At 40.4% G+C, this 23,145-nt stretch overlaps 1 protein-coding gene across 1 annotated transcript in view; it reads left to right on the top strand.

Annotated features, from left to right (window-relative positions):
* The first annotated feature begins 4,630 nt into the window (after positions 1-4,630).
* TOPAZ1 (testis and ovary specific TOPAZ 1) overlaps positions 4,631-23,145 on the top strand; it is a 35,360-nt gene continuing 16,845 nt past the window's right edge. The window contains exons 1-10 of the mRNA XM_088653912.1: positions 4,631-6,335; positions 7,644-9,960; positions 12,854-12,921; positions 15,056-15,183; positions 15,978-16,030; positions 17,402-17,517; positions 19,997-20,064; positions 20,770-20,889; positions 21,726-21,789; positions 22,820-22,971. Of these exons, the coding sequence (XP_088510038.1) occupies positions 5,072-6,335; positions 7,644-9,960; positions 12,854-12,921; positions 15,056-15,183; positions 15,978-16,030; positions 17,402-17,517; positions 19,997-20,064; positions 20,770-20,889; positions 21,726-21,789; positions 22,820-22,971 (4,350 nt within the window). The 5' untranslated portion in view covers positions 4,631-5,071. The remainder of the gene's footprint in view (positions 6,336-7,643; positions 9,961-12,853; positions 12,922-15,055; positions 15,184-15,977; positions 16,031-17,401; positions 17,518-19,996; positions 20,065-20,769; positions 20,890-21,725; positions 21,790-22,819; positions 22,972-23,145) is intronic.

Genomic DNA, 23,145 nt, shown 5'->3' on the forward strand with positions numbered 1-23,145 from the left:
ATTGACAGGCAGTCTATAAATACCTAGAATATTTTTTTAACTCCGCAATTCATTAAAATTTAAATGACAAGGAAATCATTTCTTTGCCATAAAAACAAACAGTAAGGAGAACTAATGCTAATTTCCTGCTATAATTTTAATCTGAAAACCTAGTATTTATATGGAGGAGAGAGAGAGAGAGAGAGAGAGAGAGAGAGAGAGAGAGAGAGAGAGAGAGAGAGAGAGAGAGAGAGAGAGAGAGAGAGAGAGAGAGAGAGAGAGGTCTTATTAGAGTGTCTAAAGCAGGTGCTTCCTGAAAGAGGGAGGGATAAAGAAAATAAATCTAATTTTCAAAGTTTATAACCTAGGGGTGATATTCTGTCACTTCTGTTGCCATCTGCACTAAAACTTAGTTGAATTAGAACTGTACTGCATTTAATACTACAGAGTGTGTGTCCAAGTGTTTGCATTCTTGCACAAATGAAATGTGTTAATGGCAGCCTTCCGGCAAAGCAAATGCTTAGTCTGTGCCCTTCAAAGGGTTTGTGAGTGATCCTTACCCTGCTGTCTTCATCCTTAATTGGCCTCCACTGTGGGGAGCAATTAAAAATAAATGGTAGCTTGCTGAGCCGCTGGGAGGGATGTTCTGCAGTTCTGATCATGAGCAGCCCTTCATAGGTCGAGCATCAACGCCTGAGATGGGCAAAGAGAGAAATAAAATTAAACTGAACAACTGCGTAAATACATTTGGTGGAAAAAGCTACCACTCACATCAGGGTACTTGTTTAAAAGCTGAAATTAGATTGACTTTAAAAGCGATGTACAGAATATTTGTCTAATGAACTGAAAGTAAGCCTACAGATATGTAACTGGAGCAACTGCATGCAGTATTCTTTAAAGCACTGTGCTTACTGATTATGCTAAATAAACAGAATGATGAAAGCGCTAGAGATGTGTTATGTGGAAATTAATGGTTATTTAAATATGACGTATCAAGGCATGATTCCTCTTGCTTAAGTATAAAATAGCTAACATACTATGGTAGCTAACAGCACGGGCCTAAAACCCAGAGTTCTCCCTACCCCAACAATTAAGATTTCAAGCTAATTCCTTAACTTTAAAAGGATGGCCTTAAAAGAAGCCACCCTCATCACTCCCCATATCTGTAATATGGGGGTAATTCTGACCACATTAGAGCAGCGTTTCTCAACCGCTGTTCCGACGCTGGCTGGTGTGCCACGACGTGCCGCGGCGAGAAGGGCGATTTGCATTGTCATGTGCCTGGCGGCCGCAAATGCCCCACAGTGACCCGCCGGAAAGGAAGCCGGCCGGGTCAGTCTGGAGGGCGCGGGGGCGCGAAGGGTGTTTCTCCGTCCCCTCCTCCTCCTCCTCCTCGCATCGCACATCTGGGGTGGGAATCTACTCGCGCTCGCTCCCTGAGCGAGGCAGCGCTTCATGGCCGCGCGCCTGGGCTGAGGGGCTGGGCTTGGAAGCGGGAACATCGAGGGACGGGGCGGATCTCTCCGCCGCCGGACACAAAGCACCGCCGATGCCGCTGCTTTCCGCAATCCCGGGAGAAGGAGGAGGAGGCGGCGGAGGCTGCCCCTCGGGTCTCTCTCTCCGGCCCTTCCTCTCTCCCTCCTTGCGTATGAGTCAGGTATTTCCCAGCCCGCCGTCGGCAGCCGAGGCCGCCTCCTCGCGCTTTCCCCGCGCGCTCCATGGAGAAGGCAGCGGCGGCAGCGGCGCAGGGCGGCGGCGGCGGCGGGGACCCCGGAGCAGCAGCAGCAGCCCCGTCCAGCGGCGGCAGTAACAGCAGCAGCCGCAGCAGCAGCCGCCCCACCTTGGCGGGCTCCTCGCCGTCCTCCTCCGCCAGCCGGGGAGGGCTCTCGGGCCGCCAAGGAGCAGCGGCGGCGGGTACACCAGCGGGGAGGCCGGAGAGAGGTGGCAGTGGCGGCAGCAGCAGCAGCCCCAGCTCAGCCGCGGCCAGCCCAGGAGGGAGCGGGGGGCTGGCGGCAGGCAGGACGGAGGCGGTACTCGAGGGCTCTCAGCAAGTAAATGTTGTGGGAATGACCTCTCTCAGTCTCATTTTTTGGGGGTGTGTGTGTGCCAGTGGGTCGACCTACTTCCTTTCCCCCCTGTCTCCCCACCTTCCCTATTCCTCAGTCCCCCACCCATTCCCAACCCGCAGGATTTGCCCCGTCTTTTAATGGTGGTGTGCCGCGTGATTATTTTCACGGAACAAGTGTGCCTTGGCCCAAAAAAGGTTGAGAAACACTGCATTAGAGGATCTCATAAGAATTGAAATAACAAATAAAATGAAGATTTAGTCTTTATATCATGTTTCCCCCTTCATATTCCCTTTTGTCTGAAGCGGCTAAACAAGACTGAGCATTTTCAGAAGTGCTGTGTTTTATGCAGCTTTTTCAGTCATTCTATTGTTACACCATCAGGAATTGACCAGGTACAGAAGGAAATGAGAATAGGGCATATGTAGAGTCCCTTCCCATTCTTCTTTGGCTTGGCATCTATGGAAGAATTGTCTATACTGTAATATATATCACATCTGAGTCTTTTTTTTAAAAAAGCCCCTCCATCCACTGATGTTCACCTCAAATGATGCAACATTTCTAAGCATCATTTCAATTACAGGTGCAAGCAACAGCAGGAGTGCAGAATTATCCAGCGATTATCCCATAAAACCTTTGTTCAAATAAAAATGTTTAAATACTCCTAAGAGATGGCATGGTGAGACCTCATGGGGTTTCTTTCAGGAACGAGCTCAAAGCTAAAACACCAGAGAGAAATCCTTGTTCTGTACCCTTCCAGATTCCACTTCCCATGTTGACAGAAATCAGAGTAGGGCATCAACCTCTAACCTGAAGGAAAGGGGTAGTAGTGTCATAAGGCTGAATATGCTTTTAGGGTATTAGAGCAGGGGTCAGCAAACTTTTTCAGCAGGGGGCCGGTCCGCTGTCCCTCAGACCTTGTGGGGGGCCAGACTATATTTTGAAAAATAAATAAATGAATGAATTCCTATGCCCCACAAATAACCCAGAGATGCATTTTAAATAAAAGGACACATTCTACTCATGTAAAAACATGCTGATTCCTGGACCGTCCGCGGGCTGGATTGAGAAGGCAATTGGGCCGCATCCCGCCCCTTAGTTTGGGGATCCTGCATTAGAGTAAGCATAGGAGCTAGCGGTTTTGGAATCAATGAATCCCATACCACGCAAATACAGTATAGGAAAAACTATAACCTGATTAATGCAAAGCATTTTTTACAGAATAAGCCTAAACTATAGAAACATAAGTGACTGGCAGTTGACCTCCGGAGATGGGCTTTGCACTTTAAGGTACCTTAATTTTCCAAAGGTTCATTCTCATTTCCTTAAAATTCTGCATAAATTAACACAACGTGCAAATTCATTAAGTAAACTCCTACATGGCACACCAGAGCAGCACCATCTAGTGGCAGTTTTCGAGAAACCCAAGGGATTCTCTGGAGTTTAAACCAGGGTTTCCCAAACTTGAGTCTCCAGCTGTTGCTGTGTGGGTTTTTTTGGACTACAATTCCCATCATCCCTCACCACTGGCCTTGCTAGCTGGGGACGATGGGCGTCGTGGTCCAAAAGCAGCTGGAGAACCAAGTTCGGAAAACTGGTCTGAACCAAAAAAAAAAGGGCAGGAAGAAGCCCCTCGAAGCGATGGTGAATAAGAGAACAACATGGCGGGGTGTGTGTTTGAAGTGTGCGTGCAGATTTTCCCCGTCTGCACGTTATCTGCACGAGACCCTTTAACACGTGTCTTCTGCCCACACTTGAGAGTTGCAAAGTAAGGAAGTGACTCCCCACACCTTTCCCTTCCCTCTGAAACTCTTCATGGAGGGGCGGGATGGCGGGGCGCCTTGACCGACGCCCGCGCTTCCTCGACAACGCCATTTTGTGACCCTGCGAAGGAAGGGACCGGCGCTGGTTGCGTCGTCGTCGTTTTCTTTTACAGTATTGCCCTTTTCTCCCTTTGCTTAATATATTGGCAGCGGGAGGAGGCGGAAAGGGTGGGGAGGGGGATAGCTTCGGCCGGTTCCCTCAAGCTTCCCCTTAAGGTGCAAGGTGACCACAGTGGGAGGGCGAGCGAGCAAGCGACGCGCTCTAGCCCTTCGCTCACGTTCCCTTCAGCGGCACGCGACGACTCACTCTCGCGCTGGACGGGAAAGCCGTGCGCCTCCTCCCTCCCTGCGCGGCCTTTTTTTAAAAAAATCCCGTTCCCTTCCCGAGGCGGATCCGCGGAGCCACCGCCCCTCAGGCCGCGCGTCTTCTCCGCCTTAAGTTCGCTCGCTCCACGCGGTCCCCTCTTGGAGCGTGTGAGTGTGTGGGCGGGAAGGAGGGGGAAAGGGCGGGAAAGGAGGGCGGCGGCAGCCTGGAGTCCTAAGGCTTGCGGTCGGGCCTACAAAAAGGCGTGGGGGCGGTGTGTGTTTGTGTTGGTGTGGGGTGTGTGTGTGTGTGTGTGATATGCACTCACTGAGGGGGGGCGGCTTTTCTGAGGGGGGGACGGGAAGAAGTGGTTTGTTGGTCGCCGTACTGGTGTGTGGGGTGGGAGGTGGGTAATTAAGAAGTGCGGCTTCTCGGGTTCTCTTACCGGTTCAGTGGCCGTTGTTTAGACTCTGGGACCGCGCAATTTCCGCAGGTCTGCAAAGCGCCCGGGGGGCGGCGGCTGGGGGGGGCTTCTTTCTCGCTTTCCTGCTGAAGGAGGTGCAGACCCTAAAGCACCTCAAAAGAAAGGGATAGGCAGCTAGGGTTAAATCAGTTTCTTTTCTTTACACACAATATTATACACATCTTTGTTGTCGTGGCCTGAGGAAGACAAGTTCCTGTGGCAGGGCCCTTCCACATATTTCCCTTCCATCTTTTTTTTTTTTAGCGTCCTTTGGAAGCGTGTTTTTTTTTTTACAAAAATATTTTTTAGTTTTATGTCTATAGATTTGGCAAGTAGGTGAGCATAAGCTTCAAGTGATTCTAAGATTATTATTTTTTAAAAGAGAAGAGTTGTAGGTTGTCTCTAAGGGGGGGGGAGCACTTCGTTCCATTAGTCCATGATGGTACGAAAAGTGCAAAAGAGTAAAGAGCGGCCAGTTTGCTTGTTGCCAGGAATTGGGATGGAAGCTGAAAGGGGGCAACCATCCAGAAGTCTAGATTGCTTTCGGAAAGATGAGAGCAGGCGCACAGAAAAGTCATTTTCTTTGCCGGCTAGTAACTTAAGCAACCCGATTGTTATTGGTTCTGAAGTACAGTTAAGGGAGAAACAGCAACAGAACAAGGGGTTTGTTTCTAAAAGAAGGAAGGGGCAAAGTACTGGGGAAAGGAATGCAATCGGAGCAGACTGTAATGATGATGTGGGCATAAAATGGAAAGGCGAAATGGCTTTGGTGGAAAGACGTAATTCAAGGAAGGCTGTCCGGAGTATGACGGATCAGCCGAATGATTCTGCTTCTAGAGTTTGTTTGCAAACTAAATTGGCATCATGGGTGAGGAAGAAAAGAGAGAGATCCTTGCTGGGAATGGAATCTCATGACAAAGATACAACAGCGGAGAAAAATAGTCTGAGTTCCTTGTTGGAACCTGAACGAAAAATCAAAAGTTGCATGAAGAATGCAAGGAGCTTGAGGAAAAAGCACAGCTGTCCCTTCCTAAAACCAAGTATTTGTTTAATGGGAAAGGATAGGAGTTCTGTAACAGGGCTAGAATCTCAGAAAGTAACTAGGGGACTGCAGAAAAGCAAAAGCTGTTCTGAACCGGGACCACACCAGAAAACATGGAACATGAGGAAGAAGACTAAATCGGTTTGGCAAGAGCAAAAAGCTTTTATGAACCCAGAGAAAAGTCAAATAACAAATAGGGGGTGCTTGTCTTTTAAGTTAAAGTCTGGTATACAGAACGTAAGCCCGAGAACTTTGGGAGAAAGAGGGGAGAATTCTGTTGCAGGGAATCTAGCAAAATTACGTGTAGGTGCAGAAGTTCTAAAACAAAATAGCAAATGCCTGTTGAAGAGTGTAGCAAATCAAGAAGAGAATGGAAGGTATAGGGACACTGCAGAAAAAAAGCATAAAATGGTAACCCGAGCTTCTTTGAAACTAGTGGTGTGCAAAAATGATAGTAAGAACCTGAGCTGGACACCAGAGAAGTCTGTTTCAGAGGTTCCTGGGTGTAGACAAGTGATCTGTGAGGAGAAAATGATGGATTGTGGACCCACAGAGGATCTACTGATTACCAGAGTACATGGTAGGATTAAGAAACAGAGAGATGGAAAGGATGAAGTTCTGACTTCAACTGAACTAAAAAAAAAGACCAGAACATCTAGTAAGGATGCTTATTCGCTCTTTCTCTTTGTATTTGTATGTTATGTTTTTTCACCATAACCTCCCCCCCCCCCGGCCTTTATTTTCTTACAGCATGAAAATCTTGATTCATTTTCAAATTTAATATAAAAACTAAATCACAGTTCTTTATATTTACCCTGTTTCTCCTATTTTAAGACGTAGTCATAAAATAAGCCATAGCAGGATTTTTAAGCCTTCAAGGAATATAAGCCATACCCCGAAAATAAGACATAGTATAGGCACAACAGCAATACCGGCCACAGCAGGAGGAGGAAAAATATAAGACATCCCCTGAAAATAAGCCATAGTGTGTGTTTTTTGAGGAAACATAAATATAAGATGGTGTCTTATTTTCGGAGAAACACTGTACAGTAGGATACTGTTAACTAGGAAATCTTTAAGCTAGAAACCATTGTACAGTCATTTTATTGGGACTTCACAAAGCAAGCTTCTTGCTGGAAGAGACAAGAGACTGAAATTCCATCCCTGACTAAGGAGCACTCTTTTGTTTACAATTTGTGTGAAGCCATTAAATTGCTTCTTTTGATTCATATTTAGATTCACTTTTGACTAATGAAAATGTTAGGCACCACAGTTTTAGCCTGTACAGTACTTAAACTTAATCTATGGGGAAAATTTAATATGCTTGTTAACATATCACCAAAAGTGGCAAAGTTTGAATTTACAATTTCACGAACTTTTTTTTCCTACTTTGGGTATGTTACCTATATTGTGTGTGTGCATGTATGTGCACATTCTACTTTGTGTAATTTTAGCATTGAATTTCCAACATTGTGATTTTTTTGCCATTCTGGAAATGCTTGCAAATTTATTTTAGCAGTTTAAAAAACATTTTTTTAAAAAAGTATTTTATATAGCCAGTAGCAAGCAAAATACAGAACTCAGTCAGTAGAGCATGAAACTCTTAATCTGAGGGTCATGGGTTCAAGTCCCATGTTGGGTGAAAGATTCCTGTATTGCAGGGGATTGGACTAGATGTCCCTTGTGGTCCCTCCCAACTCTACAATTCTGTGATTCTTATATTCTGTATTTCTAATTCTATTATTCTAATTGCTATACTAATGAATGCCAGCCATAGTGGATGAGAACTATGCTTTTGTGTTTTTAAGCCATTAGATATGCTTGTCATTACTACACTTGCAGTTTATAAAGGCATTTTTATAAAATACATATTTATTATTACAGATATGCTTTGGCAAAGTCCAACCTTGTATATTAGAATGCATTCAACATTAGATTAATTATCATCCCCTTTTTTAAATCTCAGGAGAGCAAGTCCATGAACTTTCAAGCATACAGCATGGAAAAGTTCGCAAGACTGGTCTGAGTACTTATCAAGATTGCAATATACAAAATCTGCTAGAGCAATCTGCAAGCCTTCCAGTATCTAAATTGGATGAGACTGAAAACAAAGATCCTGTCATCCCTTGTTTTGGAGCGGATACTTCCTTGTTTCCTGTTACAAATGCCAATTCACAGCTTTTGGGCACAACAGTAGCTGAAAATGTGGAAACAAATGCACTGGTAGTGCAGCAAAATGAAGAATGCAAATTGTTTTCTAGGCATAATACTTTGCCATATACAGTAGAAAGGACTACTATTCCAGTAGTGAGATTGCTTGACTGTCGTTACATTAAGGCACTCTTGACACCTACAGATTTTGAGACCACCCAAAGCTGTAAGGTTCACTCTGGATCTCTGCATGTTGCACTTAATCAGTGTAAGGTTTTGTTCTCTAGCAGGGATATGGGACAGAACGATTTGAGTCGGAGCCCTAATATAGTAAAAGCTGGACAGTCATTTCCAGAAAAAAGTACATTGGTTGAAAAAGAGATGTGCCAAAATATTAAGAACTCCTCAAGATGTCAAAATAGAAAGCGATCCAGGGAAAGTAAAATGTGTTTAGATTTCAAAAAGTTAAACAAAGGGGTTAAAGTGCTTGAGGATCTGGAAAAAATAACAGACCAGGAAGCTTTCACAAGTGTGAACATACACAGCGAATGTGGATTACAAATGGAGAATAAAACTGCTGTAACAAGTTCAATGATTTTGGAAAACCCACTCTACAATGAAACAACTTTATTTTCTTCACTTGGTCATACACCTGATTTTGTTCTTAAGCAGGCTGTTCAAAAACCTCAAAATCAACGTGCCAAATTATCTCACGGTACAGAGATGAGCAAAGCACACTTCATCAAAAAGGAAAATGAGTTAAGCAGCATAGAACCACAAATTTGCTGTAGTAATAAATTGGTTGATAACTCTATAAGGGAGACATTAGTCAGTCAGAAAATTACCGACCACAACAATAATGTTGCTGGGTGTATGAAAAGAGAAAAAAGAACCGTCAAAGAAAACACAATATATAAAGTTAGAAAGAAATTGGTGCTACAAAGCTGTCAAAGAGCAGTACCAATTTCTGGTAAAAATGTTTGGCCCCGTGAATCGTGTGCTAGAACATACTTGTGGTTTGGTAAAAATCATGCATCAGACTCAAAAAGAGAATTTTTAAGAGTTTCTGATTCAGTAATTCTCTCTCGCCAGGCAGAGCTACATAAGCCATTGGCTTGTACTGTCGAAACTTCTGCATATAAGGTAATGGATCATAAAACGCAACTTCCCAATGAAAACCCAACCTCAGAATCTGTAGTTCATATATGCAAGGCTCACTCAGCTACTGCTAACAACAGAATTTCCTCTATGGGTACGGAGGAGAGACCTAAACATTGCACATCTAGCACTAAAAATGTAAAGAAATCAAAAATAGCTTTAAATTCACCAGCAAAAGAGGCTAAAAATAAAGGAAGTATAGCAAAGAGAAATAGTTCTATAGATACCCATAAAAATGGTGTTTGTTCAGATAGTGGAAAACATAGGAAGACATCAGTTCTCAAGCAAGAACCGCTAATCAAAGGGAACCTATCAAATTTCAAAATTCCTTTACTGAAGGATAAAAATGAATCCAGAAAAAGAGAATATACCAGATTGTCAAGAGATGTTTGCAATCCTTTGGACATCCTAGATTCTACTGTGTCAGTGAAGAAAGCCAGAGGTAAAGAGATTTCGTCCAATGTGAATTGTAGACATCAGTTCAAGTCAAAGGAAGTTAGTGGAATTACTGTCCTAGAAGAAAATGCAGACCAATTTGACAGTGTTCTTGAAAGCCTTTATAAAGAGAGAAGTGTTCATAATGAAGGTGTGAAGACTTCCCATGAGAGAGAATTGGAATTGGCAGATTTGAAAGATAAGCCTGATACTTTGAGTACTGGTTATATGGAGATTCAAAACCACAACTCTGCTGTGGTATTGGAAGTGCCAACTAATGATGAAAGTAGTTACAGCAATAACTTTGCACAGGACAAAGCTAACTTCTCTGCAGAGGTTGTTAAGGCTTATGAAGATGATGTTCTTGTGATTGATGTAATTCAGGATGACCCTGATCTGTTCGGAGAAACCAAGGAAGAAGAAAAAGGGCATTGTACCCAAACCAACTTGAATGTCAGCATTTCCATAAAGGAAGAAATGGAATTAGAACCGGAACCCCCTCGGCTTCCACAGAAGAGACATTTGGATTGCTGTCCTAGGTAAGCATTTCCTCTGGAAATAATTTACAGTGGTACCTTGGGTTACAAACGCTTCAGGTTACAAACTCCGCTAACCCATAAATAGTACCTCAGGTTAAGAACTTTGCTTCAGGATGGGAACAGATATCGTGGTTTGGCAGTGCGGCGGCAGCAGGAGGCCCCATTAGCTAAAGTGATGCTTCAGGTTAAGAACAGTTTCAGATTAAGAACAGACCTCCGGAACGAATTAAGTTCTTAACCAGAGGTACCACTGTATATATGTAGTATGGTAAGTGTATTGAGTTATTGGATGCTTGTGCTCTAGCTAGCCTTAAACAATTCAGTGACTTTGAGGTTAGTTACTAAAAATGTGATTTGCTTCTACTTAGTATATTATGTAGGATTTACAGTAATAGATTAGGATTTACAGTGAGAATTGAGGATTAGCAATAATGGATTGTTCTGCTTTTTATTTTTATTATTTTAACCCAGTGATAAAAGTAAAAACTAAAACTATAAGAGTAACAATTGAAAGTGAAGTTTGAAACACATCTGACTATGCTGGTGAGAGACAGTATAAAATTGTCTTTTGCAATTGACAGTAGAACTAAATAGCCTCTTCGAATTATCTTAATAATTTTCATTTGAAGATTGTTCTTTGTAGTACCATAGCATTTAGAAATACTTTTCCATACAGCTGCAGTAAACCTTTTTAGCCAAAGCTTACTTAGCTTAATTTCATTTGGTAGGTATTCAGTAGTAGATTTGTGGTTAGCCAAAGATGAATATGCTTGCTTGACATAGTTAATAGAACTATAGGGCTGTGTTATGTATCATTTTTATCATTTAATTTTGTCAATCAATAGAATACAACCAAGGCAGAATGGCAAATAATTTAAGCCAACTACCGCATACATAATATGTTGTGTGGGCAGTAGTGAATAGTTCAGCCTACCATCAATACTCCCAAATGTGATAATCCTACATTTGCTTTTCCTGTACTGTATTGTAAAGCATCTTTATGAAGTTGTGATCCCTTTGGAGGGATGTGTTTAGAATACATAACAGCTTTACGACTGGTAACTTGCCACACTAGGCAGGTGAAAGCCCTTAAAAACAAATCTTGTATGCATCTTTTGTTAATCTTAACTGTGCTAAATTCTCCAGCTTTAAAACTGCACATATTGTTATGCCTAAGGCTCGGAAAAGAATCTTCAATTGACTCAGAATACTTAAAAAGACAGAATAATTTCTAACAATAATAAAACAAGAAAACGCAAAACAACAATAAATGATTCTATAATAAATTACCCAAGTTAAGTGGACATATCCCTTTCATAGCTAAACAAAGTCAGTACAAACTAACGGTTCTAGCTTATGCATGCAAGTCTCCATGTTCAAATTTGAATGGCAAGATTTTACTGCCCTTAGCTTTAAGGCACAGTTTGTGATTCTTTTAGACACATCTAAAATTTTATTTTCTATTTTAAAATACCACTATTGTTACACCTGTAGAATGAAGAGTCAATTCTAATCTGATACCCAAATGCCAGAACCTATTATTAAATTATTGTAAATATAAACTCAGCCAGGTTAATAAAACAGCTTTCTTTGGTAAGGCACTACTTGTTGAACTGAGCTGAAGGTGGGAGACTATATTGTACATAATATAAGCATTCCTGGTCTCTTTAGCTCCAAAGTTATGTTTCTTATTCTAATATTTATATACTGCTTAACATAAAAAATACCCAAGTGGTTTGCATAAATCACAATAAGATTAAAAAGGAAAAGATAAACCTGAATACAACATTGTAACCCGTGTGGTGTAGTGGTTAAGAGTTGTAGACTTGTAATCTGGGGAACCATGTTCACGTCTCCGCTCCTCCACATACAGCTGCTGGGTGACCTTGGGCTAGTCACACTTCTCTGAAGTCTCTCAGCCTCACTCACCTCACAGAATGTTTGTTGTGGGGCAGGAAGGGAAAGGAGAATGTTAGCCGCTTTGAGACTCCTTTGGGTAGTGATAAAGCGGGATATCAAATCCCAACTCCTCCTCTTCTAACCAGAATTACAAATAAATACTTCAGTAAAAAGAGAGTTTATTAATAAAACATTCAGTGAAATATAAATAATTGCTAAAAGAGCAGTGTGATGAATCTAATGAGCAAGGGTAAACCTGCTTAATAGATGGGTCAGCAGGAGATATTTAAAGTTTGCCACTATTTCTATCTCACAAACAGGACAGGGCTGGGGGTCCCATAATGTCAAAGGACTGAAGGTAGTACAGAATTTCAGGTCCATCGGTTTGCATCTCTTATCTTGCAACAACATCCCAAGAGAGGATCTGGAAAGTAGCACATGGATAAAAGTCATCCTGTAGGCTTAGTCGGTTATTTATTGAACTAAGTGGCTGGAAACAAATCAAGTAAGGGGACATTATGGATTCTCTCCCTATTCTTTTGATCTAAACTCCCAAACCAATCTCCAACTTCCTTTATAGGACCAGTCTCAGGAATCTTACTTGATTTCAAACTCTCGTAGGAACTTCCTTTCACCTTTCTTAGAGAATTGCTTTGTTCCTTCAGGGAGATAACGGGTCCTAGGATAACAATGCAAGTGCAGAGAGGAATGTGCCCCGCCTTTCCCCACTGCAATTGTTGCTATAAAATTCAAATATTGTCATCAAATTTTCCTCCTGAGCTTATCAGTAGGTATAAGGGGCTTAGATTGAATAGGCACCATTTCCAAAAAGAGTTTATGGTGCTGGGAACTCTGGCAAATGAACTCATGACCCAGATTGTTAAGGATAGCTGTGGCAGACTTAGTGCACTCATTGTGTTTTAGTTAGATGAGTGTGGTATTGGTTCAGAAAACTTCCTTCACTTAACATTTTGTAAAATTTTCTTGCTTACAGAGAAGATCCCATTCAGTATGATAGAACATTGGACTCTTTCACAGATATTGGTGTTCCACTGGCAGAAGGTAAGAACAGGAATTTAAAAATGCAACATTAAGGACAATATGACAACTTGTTAAACAGCGTGTTAAACAGCGTCTACTCTTAAATGTTGATGGGACGCAGGTGGCGCTGTGGTCTAAACCACAGAGCCTAGGGCTTGCCGATCAGAAGGTCGGTGGTTCGAATCCCCGTGACGGGGTGAGCTCCCAGCCACATGACCCGGAAGCTGTCTGCAGACAAACACCAGCTCCCTCGGTCAGTAAAGCGAGATGAGCGCCGCAACCCCAGAGTCGCCCACGACTGGACTTAACAGTCAGGGGTCCCTTTACCTCTACTCTTAAATGTTACTTTGGTTTTCCCTAAATCCTAGGTATTTGTGAAAAATTCGGTGCTAGCTCTTTCTGGAGGCATAACATTTCCCTTTCATTCCGAGTCCTGAGCAATGTTTCTTTTCCCAGAATGCTCTGATAAGTTCTGATTGCTGCTATGTGTAGTCAATGTTGTTGAAGTGAGTCAATGATTAGGCTTGATGCAAGGATCAGCAGTTGATGTAAATGTCTATACATGTATGCAAAAACATAACTATAATAACTGTCTTTGAGAAGACCTTGCCTCTTGCTCTTTCATGTTGTTTTCATAATCTCTACTTCTCTTAACTTCTGCTCCACCCACTCCATTATTCCTTGGCCATCAGCTTCTTCCAGTCTGTTGTTTCTTGTACTGCTATTCCCTTTGTCCTCCCATGCATCACATATAGGATTTGGGTTATTTTAAAGCCAATCACAGTTGTAGCTGCCATGAAGACAATTCAGTTATGCAGGGATTGACTATACCTCACAATGCGAAGAGGCACTTAGCATGCAGCTGTTGTTAAATTAATCCTGGGGGTTTCCCCCCTGGAAGTCCAAGTTTAAACAACTTGTGATGTGGCATACCCATTTGTTTAAAGTGTAAACCTAGGTCTGCCTCAATCATGTATTAATTAGAAGGTTAAGGAGCAAAAGGACAATCGAGTGAGAGAAACAACTTCCTTGTCATTATTATTTGTTGCCTGGTGTATAATTATCTACGCTGTGGGTCTTTTATTGTCCAAGGGAAGATGAGGAGGAGCCCAAAGTTGCTGCTTTGCCTCTTATGAGCTGCTGAGCACTGTGACAGATGTTGCTCTGCTTAACTCCCAGCAGGAGCTACCGTTGTACACCTAGTTCTTTGTGTGACTTGCCTGATTATGCAGATTCTATTATGGTAGTGCATTTATTTGAATCTATAAAGATCTAATCCTTTTACAATACTAACTCTTAACAGCAACTCGTGACAGCAGTTGGTTGCGTTCCTTAAATATGTGAATATTTCCTTTTTTCCTTTAAAACTAAGTATATTTGCCTGAATATAAGCCTCACTTTCCCCCCAAATTCCGATTGTGAAAAGTTAAAGTGCGGCTTATATTTGCAACCTTCTGGTATGTAATCAGGAGTTTAGGGCAAACAGTGCCAGGGGCGTGGCAAAGCGGCACCCGCCCCATGTGTAGTCCGCCGTCCTCTCCCCTAAGGTTGGGAAGGGAGACAGTGAGGAAGGGAAAAGGCCGCCAGCAACACAGCGTGGCTCCACTCCCCACCCCCGGCCCAGTATGCAGTTAGGAGCAGTGAGGAATGGAGCGGCTTATATTCGGGTATTTTTTCATTTCCCCCCCCCCTCCACTATTAAAGATGCGGCTTATATTCGGGCCAACACGGTACAGGTACTTGAAACAAAAACACAAGCTGCTGCACACAGTCTTAGTGTTAATTTTTGATACAGTGCTGTCTTTTTAAGTGTATTTGAAGATAAAAGACATTTCATAGAGAATTTTTAACTTTTTAATATTGTCTTAAATTAGTCCCATATTAGCATATTCATATGATAATTGCTGTCATTTCATTACTTGAAATACATGGGACTGCTGCTGCTGATCACATGATTAATCATGTGGTATTATTTTGTATCAGTTTAGCAGTTGCCCAACAAAGAAATTTCACAACTAGTACAGTACATTACTACTGCATACTTTGTAAGAAGGGTCAGCTTTTTTAAAACTTACCAGTGATATGCCCAGCTTCATAGTTAAGCATTCTGTTCTTAATTTTACTGTTTCAGCATTATGTATTGCATTTTTTCCAGTTGATGGAAGTAAATCAGAATTCCTATGTGGAATAAGTTCTACAGGAGGTGTAGCAGAATCCTGTTTTGAGGATGGGCACTTGAGCGAATCAGATTATGTTATAAAGAGTTCTGACGCAAATGAAAAGGTACTGAAGTGAATTAATTTTTTGCTGTATAAAAGGTACTGTTGCAGAAGAGTGTCATTTATTTGAGGGAACTTTTATCATGTAGTAAGTTGCACTACATACAGCACAATCCAATGCATGTTTACTTAAAAGTAAGTCCCACTGAAATCGGGCAGTTCTAACTTCCAATTATGTGTGCATAGGGTTACAGCCTTAGACAGGCATAGGCAAACTCGGCCCTCCATATGTTTTGGGACCACAACTCCCATCATCCCCGACTACTGGTCCTGTTAGCTAGAGATGATGAGAGTTGTAGTCCCAAAACATGGAGGGACGAGTTTGCCTATGCCTGGCCTTAGAGATGTATGCATGCTGTTTTAATACAATGAGATTCATTAGATGTACTGTTTTCAACCAGCATGGTAGTTTTAATTTCTCTTTCATAAATCTGAAACTCTGTTGTGAATCTTAAGTCTGTAAATCAAAATTAAGCAAAGCAAGGAAATTAGATGAACGTTAAAAAAATGATGTGTTCTTTTATTAACTTATGGGTCTAGCAATACTGTGAGCTATAGAGGGAAGCCATGGAACTTCCTTCCATGCTAGATTTGAAGAAGACCTTGGTAGGCTTTTGTTGGTATTCTTCCATAAACAGGACATCTTGCATTAGGGAGTTGGACTTAGACATTGCAGAACCATAAACAGCAACCAAACTTCTTCCGCTTGAATATTCTGTGAAGAAAAAGAGAAAGTTATTAAATGAAACACGAGTTTCTGTTTATTTTAACTGAATTGCAACCTTTTAAATCTTACAGTACAAAATTTCAACTGTGAAAGAAGAAGCAGAGATTCAAGACACTGCAAAAATGTGTGTATGAGTTTTAAGTAGTCCTAGTTAAGTGAAAGGACGATATTTTATCTTCAAACCTGTTTCTCTGGTCTTATAGTCAAGGTTAGACACATAGAAGTTAGAGATAAAATGACTGGTCAGAAGCTCCCCTTGGGGAGAGCATTACAGAGCTGAGGCACCACAAACAAAATGAGCCTTTCCCCACTTATCACCTACCTAGCAAATTGTCCTTTAAGCTACCTGGGTATCAAGCTGTGCATTGTATTATATTATATTATATTATTATATTATATTATATTATATTATATTATATATTTTATTTTATTTTCTATACCACCCTTCATCCAAGGATCACAGGGCAGTTTACAATATAAAAACACAAAAATACATAACATAGTCACAAACCAATACAAATAACCTCTTCCCACAGTATTTTATTTATTTCTTTATGGCTTTAAATTAAATGTTGAATTGAAGCCACTCTTAAGAAGTCCTTCCTTAAGCCATTGTAACTGTGTTAAAGCTGGCAAGATGTTCCACTTGACCAGTTTTGATATGTAATCAAAGCAGCAGTATTATGAACCAGTTGAGGTTTTGAGCAGTCTTCAAAGGCAGCCCCATGCGCAATGCATTCGCAGTTGTTTAATAATAACCACCCATGTTTTTGCAGAAATTGTAGCTGGCCAGCCTTAGCTGCTGGAAGGCAATTCATGCCGCAGCATGAAGAGCATCAACAGTTCAGGATTTAACAGCAACTTGATACAGAACATGTTGAAAGGCCACTTCTCAATTCACGCAAGCAGCCTGTCAGTAGTAATTTTGTCTTGCCTAAATTGAACTGCAGGTTGCTCACCCTCTTTTAGTCTATTACTGATCTTTGCACCTATTGAGCACATTGACCACTTCATCTGAGTTTGAAAAAGAGAGATATTACTGGATGGTTGTCGCTTCAGAACAGTGTATGGTGTCACTTAGTGATTTTACATAGATGTAAAATAGCATGGAGCCTTTTGGAAATTCACAACACAAGTGCTGTGGAGCAGAACCCTAACTGATATAGCCAATGGAGGAGGATTAATAATAAAAAAAATGTATTGCCTCATCAGCTGATCCCAGGGCAGGTTACAACCATTTAGATGGTACTGACCAAGAAGTGATAAATGCTACGCCCAGTACATCCCATCTGTCTACTCACATTTCTTCTCATTCCCAGCTCACTTGCTATGTGTATCTTTGCTATCAGTAGGAGCAGCCTCCTCTACTCCACAAGGGAGGTGTGCTTGGGTATAGAAAATATAATTTACTTTATTGTGCTAATTTTAAAATAATAGATATAAAGTTTTTGTATCATTAGTCAAATAAGCATCTTTTTCCTCATTTGGAATTTAGTGAGAGGGCTCAATATATTGAATCTACGAGCCATGATCATCGGCTAGAATTGACATTTCCTGCTATGAAAACTGATCCCCGGCAGCAAGTCACAGCAGTGAAACCGTGGGTGAATGGTATTGTATTAGTTCAAAATACCTACACATTTTGTTTTATGGTACTACAGTGCTACTTTTCTGTGTCTGTATAAAGGTCTATTTCATTGACAGGGTTTGGTTTGCAGGAAAAACCTGTGGGCTCACTCATGTGCTGATTTCTTCCTCAATTTCCTGGCTCACAGCCATAACCTCATAATATATGAACTAGACAAGCTATTACTGCTAGCCATAGTTTGCCCATGCTGGATAGCTCAGTTGGCTACAGAGTGGTGCTGATAACACCAAGGTGGCAGGTTTGATCCCCATAAGGGACAGCTGCTTATTCCTGCATTGCAAGGGGTTGGACTAGGTAATCCTAAAGGTCCCTTCCATTCTGTGGGAACCACAGTCTAAACCACAGCTGAAGTGGGCAGTGGATTCTGGTGGTAGTGGTAACCATAGTTTTCCCAGTTCAGATGTGGCAACAAACTGGTTTCTGCAACCATGACATAAACAATGTGTTGGAAGAGGCAGGAGTGTGTGAGCCCACAGCACATTCCAGAGGCATAAATGGTTTGGCCATGATGTCTGTGTACCTGATGCAAATGTATGTGGATGGGTGTGTTTGTTACTTTAAGTTTATAAAAGTTAAAATACAACCTAGGATAAGTAGGGTGATTCTGTATTAAAGCTTGGAATTAACATCTGGAGTTTCCTTTCTATTGCCTGTTTCACTTAGTTCTACCTTCTGTATCCAGATCAGAGGGTTTTTAGCTTAATTGTACTCGGGTTCTAGATTTGTCCTTGCCAAGGCAACCTTTAGTTGAGATTTAGTATAAATGCATCTTTGTTTAGCTAAAATGACCCTCTAATTAAAATACTATGGAAAGTTAGCTAAACTAAACCTAAATATGACAGTGAAATAAATTACTGAATCAGTGCATTATTATGTGTACTTAGGATAGCGTTTGAGTGCCATTTCTATTTTCATTGGCCAAGACTTAGAGAACCATGTAACTAGTTCCCTGCACTCAGTAAAGCTTTGGCATTACTAAACTGTTTTTGAAAACAAGGAAACTTCAAATGTAGTTTGCTATGGCAGGAGGTTTGCGTTCAGAGAGTAAAACACACACAATGAACATTCACAAGCGTCCTTACGTGTTTTGGATTCTAGTCACCATATTGAGTTAAATCCAGATTAGATAAAATCTTGAGAAATATGACCATGCATGTAAAGGGTGCAGGCCAGATCCTATTGCAGTCAAAGAGCCCAAATGATTTTAACGTCTGTAAATTTGACCCTATGTGACTAGAACTACATTTTCTGTGTACCTAATCATGCTTACTTGGCATAGCTGCCAAGTTTTCCCTTTTCTCGCGAGGAAGCCTATTCAGCATAATGGACAATCCCTGAAAAAAAGGGATAACTTGGCAGCTATGTTACTTGGATTCTTCAGAGTTACAGCTTTACAACAGAATTCAAAATCTTTCAAAGGCTGTCACCCCAGAAGTCAGATAAATTACAGATTTTCATAGTTAAAGTGAAGCATTCCTCTCACTTTTTTAACACAGAGATAATGTATCCCCTGGGAATATAGGAATGCATGTAAGAATACATAATCGTCAAACAACAAGTTTAAAGGCTGTTGAAGGGGTTCTGTTGTGGGTCCAACAACATGGAGGACCACAAGTTTGCTACCCTACTAGTAAAACCATTTAATTCTTCCAAATACAGTAGTATTTGTACTTCTCTTAGGATGTTGAAGAGCTATATGACCGAAAGATAAAAGAACAGCTACACACAAAATAATTTCCAAAATGCATTACTTGTGTGTAAGATATCAATGTAATACACTGACGGTGTTGGCATATAATGCTAAACCATGGATTAACCATGGTTTGCTCAAACAAACCACAACTCCTCTAGCTTGGCAAGTGTCTAAGGTGGGGTGGCAAAACAAACCATGCTTAAGCAAGTCCGTTTGGTTAGGACATGACTCTAAAATGTAGTTAAACAACCAGTGGTTTATAAGGTAACAACAAATTTTGGCTTCAGATCATGGTTTGCTGCTAGAAAACCATGGCTAATCTAATGGGTAGGGTCCAGATATTTGAACAAACACACTTTGGCTAAACAAACCATGGCTTAGAGTTGTGTGTGAACCAGGCCACCGTCTATATACTGTAACATCTGAAAAAAGCATACATAAAATAAACTATGTGTTAAGGTATACAGTATTCCTGCATAGATGCAATATCAACATAAAGAAATCACTCTTTGTTACGTTGCCACAGAATCGGTTTGAAAATTGCAAAATTTGCCTTCCAGTGTGGCAAATTTCATTTAAGATTAGTTATCACTCATGGTACTTGAAAAGAGTTTAACTTGTCAATAGACAGGAAATGAAAACTTCAGTTGTCAGTCATCTCTGGGATAAGATAATTGAAGTTTATAATGTATAATAATGACTTATGGCTATTTCATTCACTTTAGGAGGTTTTTGTTCTTCAATCTTAGATTTCAGATTCTCAGGGAAAGGTCTTTTGCAGCAATCATATCCCAACAGTTTTAAAAAAAATGTTACGGTAAGTCCTTAAAATTCATAAATTCCTGCAACTAAGCATAAGTTTAGCTACCATTTAAGCATTTACATTGTTAACAACCATTTAAAGCTCAGTTTAAACAGGTGCAATTTACATGCTTGTTTGAGGTTTCTCTTTCATAGGGTTTAGTCATCCTGTTTTCAACTGTCCTGCTTTTATATAAAGTTTCTGACTTAAGGTATATAGCTGCTAGAGACATTTGATTCATATTTTTTGAAAATTTAGCATAATCAGGGTCCCTTCCAACACTACAAGTCTATGATTCTAAGCCTCTCTCCTGGTTCTCAGACCCAAATCTGCTAGCTTGAAAGCTGATGCAAGGCACTCCACACTACTGAGGCCACCTGAGCCTCAAGCAACATCAAAGGATCCAGTAGTACCCCCAAGCAATGTACCCACTCCTTCAGAAATAAGTCTTACTTCATAAGCCAATAACAAATCATGGTTTCTCATCATGGTGTGTTTGTAGAAAAATAAGCTATAAGTAGTTTGCTGGGCTAGGTTTGTACATTCAAGTAAACCATTGTTAGGTTAAGGAAACTATGACACTTTGTGCTATGTGTGAAGTAGTCCATACACTGCTTAATGCACATAAATCCCAAAATATGTGTGCCATATGTGTTTTTTTGGTTTTCAAATGAGAATTCTGAGAGGGAAATGAAAGACTACTCTCTGGTTGCATTGCAGACTTATCTAGGATTGAGTTGTCTACCCCGTGGATACTGCAGAATTCATTTCAATACATTGAATGGTTGTCAGAGAGCAAATTGCCAGTATTCGCATTCACTTGCACCAAGACATGAAAAGGTAAAAACTGTGTGTTTCTTCTCTGTATAAAATACTTGGTTGGTGCTGCCTGGTTAAAGAACAAAATACATTAGGCCTTTATCAGATCTCCAGGATAAGATTGTCATTAACAGTAGAGTAATCGGAGAATTACAGTAGAGTAATCAGAGAATTCTGTAGCCTGAACATATGTTCATTACTTGATGAATACAGAACCCATTGGTGATCTGTGAATGCAGCCATCAAATAAGAGAGCACAGATAAAACTTTAATACCATCTCAAATGTAACCTGTAAATTGGCTTTTGCAGAAAGTGCCAGCCTTAACTGCTGTTTCCTCCGGCAGAATGCACAATGGAAAGTGAAAGAAACTATGCCTTTTCTCCATGAACAACTTGAGGGTTCCTGTGGGGTTTTTACACTTTTTTTAGCAGCAATGTGCTGCTTGCATTTTCAGCAGAAGCCCAGTACAAGGACAAAACATTCCTTTATTTTCTGGCTTCTCTACACATGCCTGGGGAAAGGGAGGGTGGGTGGGGGTGGCAACCACAAACAATGGGTTTGGCTGGTATACTAAGCAAAAGGTTGTGCACAGGGATGATAATGATAAAACAATTGTTGCAGTTCCATGTGGAAGTTATTCATGCTTTACACTCTTGTCCACAACTAACTCTTAGCTACAGTTTAATATGTATTGATATTTTTTTTAGCTCTACTAAATGTAGATCAATGTGTACTTCAAAATTATTTGCATTTGTGGATCCTCACATTTTGGAAACTTGTAATACGCCTGTAATAGATGGCAAGTTTATCTGTAATATATTTATAATAGATTTGTGGTTTTATTTTATTTTCCAGCTTTTCATTGAAATACTTAATACATATCTAAGTATTGGTAAAGAGGTTTTGTTGCAGCGTGCAGGTATGATATAATCATCATTATAACACAAAATAGAGGTTTTGCTTGAAGATTGGCGGTGCCATAACTTTTAAATGCTTATATGTAACAGACCAAATAATACATTCCATTATACGGTCCAACTATGTTGAGTAGAAATTTGGCTGTTAACATTGCATAGTTTCTTAACATGTATCCTAGCACAGCATTTCTGAAATAGTTTGTGATAGCAGTCTAATATGTAGATCATAAAAGCAAAAGCCTGTAGCCAAATAAGAGGATAGTTCTACTTAGATCTGGAACTCTACGCAGAACTAGAATTCTAACCTGAATGAGGTTTTTTGTGGTCTAAGCACTAGAAGTTCTTCGGTTTGTGGGCTTTATTATATTAGTACTTCAGTGCTGAAACAGGAAGTATTATTATCATTATTAGGACATATGTATATGAGATCAAGGCCCTACCATAATTTAATTCAATTCTTTTTTAAAAATAATAATATGCAGATGAATTGTTGCAGAAGCTCTAGATGACATTTTTCAAGGTAGTGAATTTCACTGTTGAGAGGGAAATTGTATTTTTCTAATATGCTCCCCACAACAAGGTTCTTTTGGATATTGTACATATTGAGGCATCATTGCTGAGGTGTTTGCTTTAGTAGGTGCTATCCCTCTCATTTTATGTGAAGCTATGAACCAGTAAATATTAATGTGGCCTACAGGTTAAAGTACTAAATTAATTCTTCATTGAGCTTGACTAGGGATGCGAGCATTTTTGGATCCATGATGTACTAGGACAGTTTTTGTAAAGGAAAGGAACAAAATTTGGTACAGCTATTTTCATCCAACAGATCATGAAATAATGCTGATAAGAAATAAAGGATGCTTTTCATATGTTCATAGATACTGCTCTCAACATTACAAATGCACTTGACCAGTAAAATAGATTTTCAGTGCTTCATTTTTACTCATTTTTGCCTTTTAAAAATGTGTTAAATAATGTTTCAGTACTATGCTACATAAAACAATTTCACATTTAAATTTCCCATTTTTTTAGCCCAAGTATTTATAGACTACTGCAAAAATGGTGTTTCTGAAAAGCACTTGGATTCACAAATGCTAAATAACCTGCTAACATCTTTGCTCCGGTGCTGTTTGCTGAAAGAATTATTTCATGTATTCCGCACTAGCATAATGATTAAAATACTGGTAAGTAGCTTGGTATTTTTAATGGTGAAGACTATATATGTCTACCTAGAAGTAAGTCCCATTGAGTAAATGGGTATACAACTGCAGCTTAAAAGGTCTTCTTACTCATGGTATAATGACGTCATGTGTTTATCTTAATAAGCTCTCAATTTTGTTTACTTGGGTTTTGGTTCT

The sequence above is a fragment of the Zootoca vivipara genome, chromosome 11 (genome assembly GCF_965207765.1).
Source record: "Zootoca vivipara chromosome 11, rZooViv2.hap1.1, whole genome shotgun sequence".
Classification (NCBI taxonomy): domain Eukaryota; kingdom Metazoa; phylum Chordata; class Lepidosauria; order Squamata; family Lacertidae; genus Zootoca; species Zootoca vivipara.